At 31.0% G+C, this 7,367-nt stretch overlaps 1 protein-coding gene across 1 annotated transcript; it reads right to left on the bottom strand.

The window, feature by feature from the left end:
• Nucleotides 1–5,550: 5,550 nt before the first annotated feature.
• On the bottom strand, nucleotides 5,551–7,127 carry LOC143193918 (ELMO domain-containing protein 2). The gene is made up of 3 exons (XM_076400356.1): nucleotides 6,797–7,127; nucleotides 6,526–6,747; nucleotides 5,551–6,462 (listed from the first exon to the last, which is right to left on the bottom strand). Exons 1-3 carry the CDS (start codon nucleotides 7,110–7,112, stop codon nucleotides 6,002–6,004), a joined length of 999 nt encoding a protein of 332 aa, XP_076256471.1. The 5' UTR covers nucleotides 7,113–7,127; the 3' UTR covers nucleotides 5,551–6,001.
• Nucleotides 7,128–7,367: the final 240 nt, after the last annotated feature.

Genomic DNA, 7,367 nt, shown 5'->3' with positions numbered 1-7,367 from the left:
AGCACGAGGAGCGGAACCCATCAACATCACATGGTCGGCGACATCCCACGAGACTAGTCTGATGGACGAAAACCAGAGAAGCCCACCATGTATACCATCAACACATGAACACCCTCGCATCACGAAACGGGACACGTAACACACTTATAGGTACCCTCAAACAAAGCTAAACGCCCCAAGACGAACGACGTCTTGCTACAGTTCCGATGGCAGCTGATCCCGTAAAACTCCTCGCTCAGATTGGGATCCCCATCTCATCAGCAGTCCCTGGGCGTTTGTTTGCGTGATTGCGGGTGCACTCCGGAACCTGCACCACATAGAGGTACGTTCCACGGCAGTTCCACTAGGAGGGGAGTTATGTGGCGACCGCCACGACCCTTTAGGCCACCACGAATTCACCAACAACAAGTACAAAGGTTGGCAATGCCGATGGATTGGTACCATGCAGTTCCAGGCTATAAAAGACCATCACGACGACGTCTCGTTCTCTTTTCTTTTCTCCATCCCCTTGTAACAGCGCCACTTCCACAGCGCTACCGTACTTCCTCTACCTAACCTAATATCCTGTTAATTCTCCCGTCAACCACATGTATAATTTAATATTAAAATAAACAGTATTTCTTCAACCAGTGTTTTCAGTTCTCGTGCAAATTCCTTCCAAAAATATTAGTGAGTGTTCTGACAAATAATCGCAGCAGCAGCCACATATTTCGACCGACTGACCGACCCAACGAACATTTCTACAATATTACTTGTTTTATTCGCTATGCTAAGAACTGCGATGGGATCCATAGAAAAAATAGAAATTTCACGCTATAGGCGACCTTGGGGAAATATTCTGTTTAGTTCAATCAACGGTAGCGCTGCGATCGCAAATTGTGATTGCCTAGTTTAAATTTCTGGTGCCGCCACTAACATGGAACGTGATTGGTCGATCAAATTGTGTGAAGTCAGCATTTTGTGTGGCCGTCCATTTTTAAATTTGTTATTTGAAGGTTTTGGTTTAGATCAAGAAATCTTCGTTTTACGTTGTGCATATTTTCTGTTTTACATTAATTATTATGGAGTAATAATATTTTTATATGCAATGACAATGCGTCAGTGTAGTAAAATATGTAGTGTACCGGGGTAAAAATATACTACGGAAATTAGACATCGATTCACAAAGAATGATCTCGCTCCTTTCCAAAAATGGGTGATCAACAAAGTAAATAGTAGTAAGCTACCTGAATAAACCACAATGCAAATATATCAACGTCATGGTGTCTGTCACGGACATTTTAGAGGAAAATTTAGAATTACCCTTCCTTCACGAACAGGTATTAGGGTAAATGCATATCCAACATTATTTTTATCAGGTACATATAAAATTATCTATCTACTACATGTCTATTTATATATTGTTTGTTTATAGAAAATCAAAACTTACTTATGAAGATGTTAGTAGTAATAAAATTCAATTAATCTACCAAGTTGTTCGTATGCTGTCAGTGTGATGTCTCTACATAAAGAAGTCTTACAAGATAATAATTAAAATAACTGGATAATTAGTAGTAATAAATACTACTTTTAATTGTAAAATATCCCTAAAATATTTATAATACTTTAACTATTTAGAACAATCAGTGTTCGATAATTTTATTGTAGCTATTGTACATTTAAATTTGATTGCCTTGTTAAGAAAATATTTGTTACGGTGCCATCAATTAAAAATTTAATTGCTACTTTTAGGGATTTATTACCTTAAAGAAGAAATCTATTTTGTCTAAATAACTACATTTCTTTAACAAATCTTAACCAAGATTGCTTAAAAAATTTTGTTGGAACTATTAGAGGTCATGGAGGTAGAAACAGCATCCTTCCCTAGTATGTTCGAGAAATCTTTAAAAGGGCACATCACCACTTCAATTTTTTCACATCATTCTCCCGGACAAAATTGTGAAGAAGATGAACATGTTAGATAACTATATTCTTTTTTAACGAGAGATCTAGTACCACTTGAGGTTGTTAAATCACCAGTTGAGTCTATATTTTCAGTTCCAGAGAACTTTGCTCTGAGAAAAACAAGAGTTTAATATTGTATTTTAGTCTTATTTCAGGCTATTTAACAAAACTTCTGAAAAAGAGACAACATGCAATATTTGTCTACATTTTATATTAAGTAGTTCTACAGATTAAATACCCCAAAATCTAAATATCTTTAAAAAACACATACATTTTTTAGTGTTTCAACTGTCCAATCCATAATGATTTTCAAGACCAAATTTTAAGCGTTATTATGAGGTGTGATTGTATTTTTGGTTTAATGAAGTTAATACAATATCAACAGGGAATTATTTAAAGTTTACCTTCAATATATCAAGATAAGTTAGAACTCTAATAGATCCCATAAAATTCATGGCGCTAAACAAATATGGGAAGGCGTTATAGAAGAATTATAGAGATTTTAATTTAATAAATTAATTTTAAAAATTAAATTTGACGTATTTGACAATAAATGTGACGTCACAAAGTAATCAGGCGAAATGGCAGACCAATCAAAGCAAAGTATTTTCCTTACAGGTTTCTACATAATTATTTTAAACTAACCAATCAAATTCACGTTGTCAGCGCCGCCAATGATTGAACTAAGCAAAATTTTGCCCCACTAAATAATTAGGTAATGGTAAAGTTAGTATTAATTCCGCCCCTTTTCTGTTCATTCTTACTGTTAATTACTTGATTCTATAACTTGAGTCCAGATGTTCCTATAAGAGCGAACAAAGTTTTACGTTATACCGTAGTGTACATCACTGGTTATTTATTAAAACTTTTAAATAAATTTAAGTATGATTTTTTGTTTACATATAATTATGAATAAATCAGTGAATTGAGACTGATTCTATAGAGGAAAGATAATATCTTCTGCCCCAGACTCCAACACAGTGGTTTTATTATACCGTCATTAGATATTTGTCTTTTATTCAGCGATTTTACCACATCGATAATATAACAAAATTTTTGTCAAATGTTTTTTAAGCAAAAGTAAATTTAAAACCCTTCAATTGTACATTCCATAATGATCTTTCGGATAAAATATTACAAGTACTAACAAGGTGTGCTATATACTTTTGAGGAAAACAGGTGAACAGAATATTAAGAGGAAAAGACTCAAAGTTTGCTTTGAACTCTGCTAGATCCTATTAAATTGATGGCACTAGACAAATATGAAAAAGGAAAAAGACAGAAGAGATAATTTTCATTTGCGATGCACCAAAGTTTTATATTTTATAGATATATTTATATTTTGTAGATAAATTTACATTATATATTTATATTTATATTTATTGTTATAGATTACATTTACATTTATTTAAATATTATATTTGTATTTAATTGAATTTTATTTAATAAATTTATTTCAGAAAAAAATTGTTTTTATTTAAAATTCATTGGTCAATTAAACATGACGTCAAGGCTGTCACGTGCCAAATATTACTAATTAGCCAATCAAATGTCTTCACAGTAAAATATTTTTCTTGCAGGTGCCTATAATGGAGATTTAAATTGACAAATCAAATTACTTGAATGGCGCTCTCTGGATGTTGGGCAAAGCAAATCGTTGCGCCAGAGCCCCCTATTGAGTTGCATCTCTATTACTCTATGGGCTAAATGCATCTAAATATTCACTTAAATATCGATCTTATCGAGACTGTTAAGACGGAAACGGTAGAGCGGAGTACCGCACGGATATTTGAAGGAGCTCGTAGAGCACGATCGTGTGGTCCTGATAAATAAGAGCAATACCGTAAGCCGGTAGTCTACTCGTTCACGTTAATTCCGTGGCTCGCACTTCAATTGCAGTTTTTTTTATCGTTTTTTACAACAAGAGTTCTCTAATACTAGGTGCGATTTGTTTTTTGGCAAATAATAAAAAATATTTTAGCACTTTAGTGAGATAACATAATTATTTTCGTGAGCTTCTTTAGTATTCTTGGAAGCTCTGCAGCGCTTATGCACCAGCCGCCACGTATTCCACGTCCGTATTTCAATTTAGAATTAAAGATATAGATTATCATCGAACTGAAAGAAAAAGTACGGTCAACGATGCCGCCGGACCAAAATGCATACCAAACTTAATACGAATGCATTGTTACCTGATGAAATTTGTATGGGGTGGCATCGTTATATAGATGGTAATTGTACTTATTAATATAGCTATTCATTAAATGCGCGCCTCGTTGCTGAAGATGCTAAGACGACTAAGGCTCATTTTAATAGTAGTGTTTCGCATTTGAACGTGTTGTTAAGTGGGTAATAAACAGTAGTTTAAACAGGCGCCCTTATTGAAACAGCTGTAAATTAATTTTAGGTAAGTACCTATAGTTATTGTCCTTATGTAATCAAAGAATTTTCCTCACTTTCTCTCACATCAACTTCATCAAGCAGGGCAGATCAGACTCAATATCAAAGAAATGTACATGTTAATCTTAAGATATCCCAACATGACCTAAAATCAAAGTGATTGGCTTTTCAGATTTCAATAAAACATATCAACTAGTAACTCAACGATACCAAGACAAAAAAATTCTTCACTTAATTACTAATACTTATCGCTATGTAAGCAACGAAAAAAGACATGACTTCTAAATCAAATAAATTTATGAAGTTATCCAAGGTTTTGCCTTAAAACATGAGATAAGGTTACTATACAAATCACAGCAACTTATAAAAAACTATAAAAAGAACTTATAGAAAGCTACTGATGCATTTATCCCACACTCGTCCTTGTTCAATACAATATCAATATATATGTCCTTGATGCAAATACAACCGAACAATAAATTAATTAAGCATGTTTAATGTAAAATATAATTATAAAAATTTTCCGTTATTTTCATAAATGTGAAAGTGTATTTTGTCGGCAATTTTATTAAATTTACTTTTAAAAAAATTACGGTAAATTAGCAAACACTGTATGCCACAAAAGGGCTAAGTTAGCAATATCTGCGAGGCCGGACAATTACAGTAGTGTTATAGGAATTAAGTTCAGTTCTTATCTTGATCTATCAAAGACATCACATCTTAGTTTTCACGCATCAATATAATATTTAATTATATATTTTCAGTCAAACCACTTGGTATTGTATAACAATTTCCCATGAATGTGGGCTTCATGATTTTATCAACTCTATCGAAATCACTATCATTAAAACGTCAAAACCAATAATGATGTTTGGGATTACAAAAAAGAAAAATTGGAATATGAAACAGAAAAACCAACACGGGGTATTTACAGCAATTTATCCTAAACAAACTACAAACTATGTTAAATGTTCAGAAATGATAATTTTTAACTCATTCATCACTGAAGGAAAGTATTGATGAGAGAACTATTGAATGTTGATAAGGTAAATTGAAGATAATTATCATCTGAAAATTAAGTCAGTAATAATTTTAAAGTATGTCACATAATAATTTTAAAAACAAAATATAATAGATAAATTCATATAGGCAATTTTAATATAGAAATAAAAAATAGGTAAGGAAAATATTCTTAAAAAAACAATGTTCAATAAGCATATCACAATTATATTACATAATAAATTAAGTATACCTAAATTATTTTAAATATAGAAACTTTTATCACAAAAAAAATACCTAAATGGCCATCATATCACCACAAGTTTTAAATGAAATAATAAAATTATGTCACACAATAAAATAAGTTTACATCAATATTTACATAAACGATGCTACAAACAACCACTAAGATCAATCATTTAACTCAAGTGTGAAATTCTGTCTTATACGATTTAAATAAATAAAAAAGGTTCATAATAACTGTCTAAGTATGAACCATGCTAAAATACTATACAGATTTTTAAGATAAATATAATAGTTTTTTAAGAAATTAGAGAGTATCCATCCTAGGTTTTAAAACATATATTGTAACCAAAAAAATGTTAGGTATAAAATAAATTAATTTAATCAATAAAATGTATATATTGTTGTTAGTAATCTATACAATTTCTACTGATAAAGAAATACGAAACTCTGTATTAGGATTTTGTAATAATACTCTAATGTTTTGTTCAAATTTATTTTTGACATTTGAGAATTCCATTATATTTGTTGGTTTAGATTCAACCCAAAATCTATCAAATTCATAGAAAAGATAACTATAAAAAGAATGAAAAAGTCGCATTGTTGGTAAACTTTTTGATATGTTATAAAAGTAAGTTTTAGCAGTACCATCTTTTAATAAAGTCCATGCCATAGATGTAAGATTAATTCCCACAATTGCAAAACAATAGCCATAGATAGGGTGATTAGAATGAGAAAGAACATGTTGAGCTGGTGCTCTATATTCAGTAGCAAAAAATAATAAATTCTCTAAACCCAATAATCCCATACCTCGAAAATCTGTTTTTGGATCTTCTCCTTGAAAACCTATATTTTGCCATTGTCTCGTTACTCTACCTATAATATTAGTAATGGTATATATATCACATAAATAAAAACATTAGCATATTACATCCATACTTTCTAGCTTTTCATGAGGCATTAGACTATCCCATAAATCAAATAACTTCCTTTCATGATTAAAATTATCGCTGTCATATTGCATTTGTCTTAGCTCCTCTACTTCAGCAATCAATTGTTTGTAACCCCATATTTGTTCAATACATTTTCCAAAAGCACTAACAAACTGATAGTGTATTTTAGGATTTATTTTTTTAACCAAGAGAACTGTTCTAACAGTACCTAAACAGATAATATAACAAGTTTTATTAATTATTATTTATATACTCACCCTTCAAAACCTCTCTTTCATTTGCTCCAGTAAATCTTTTATTAGCAGATATATCGTTTAAATGGTGAACTAATTGTTTAATTTGTTTTGACCGGGAAAGATTTAATGAATTTTCCACACCTTTAATACGAGGAGCTCCGCTAACTTCTCCATAACAAATCCGCTGTAATTCACATAAGCCTGTCGTTCTTCGAAGAAACCATTTAATTATAGGTCGGAAATAATAAGAAAATATCCACCAAATAGAGAAATTCATTATTGCAAATAAACTTTTAATGTCTAAAAGTATAAAGTTAAGGTTAGCTATTGTTGACATTTGTCATTTCCTTAGCAACACGCATAGTTGCCAAACAGCAGAGCTAGTTAATATAAAAAAAATTGTTTTACTAAAAACAATGCATTTTAGATATAAGATCATTAAACAACATATAAAATGCCTTAAAATTTATTATCAATATATAGTTGGCTAATATTATTGAAACAGGGTTAATATATATATAGGGATATATAATATTTATATATGTTGAGCAGTGTTGGGACACATTTAAATTTTGAAAATACGTTATTTGAC

The sequence above is a fragment of the Rhynchophorus ferrugineus genome, unplaced genomic scaffold (genome assembly GCF_030347505.1).
Source record: "Rhynchophorus ferrugineus isolate W39M unplaced genomic scaffold, kcgeb_rfMv2 rfM3, whole genome shotgun sequence".
Classification (NCBI taxonomy): domain Eukaryota; kingdom Metazoa; phylum Arthropoda; class Insecta; order Coleoptera; family Curculionidae; genus Rhynchophorus; species Rhynchophorus ferrugineus.
This window is presented reverse-complemented; position numbering and strand designations above follow the sequence as displayed.

Coding starts and splice junctions, on each gene's coding strand:
- LOC143193918 (XM_076400356.1), bottom strand. CDS start 7,112: ATGTCAACAATAGCTAACCTTAACTTTATACTTTTAGACATTAAAAGT. Junction 6,748..6,796: donor TGAAAGAGAGGTTTTGAAGG/GTGAGTATATAA, acceptor TTATCTGTTTAG/GTACTGTTAGAACAGTTCTC. Junction 6,463..6,525: donor GCCTCATGAAAAGCTAGAAA/GTATGGATGTAA, acceptor CTAATATTATAG/GTAGAGTAACGAGACAATGG.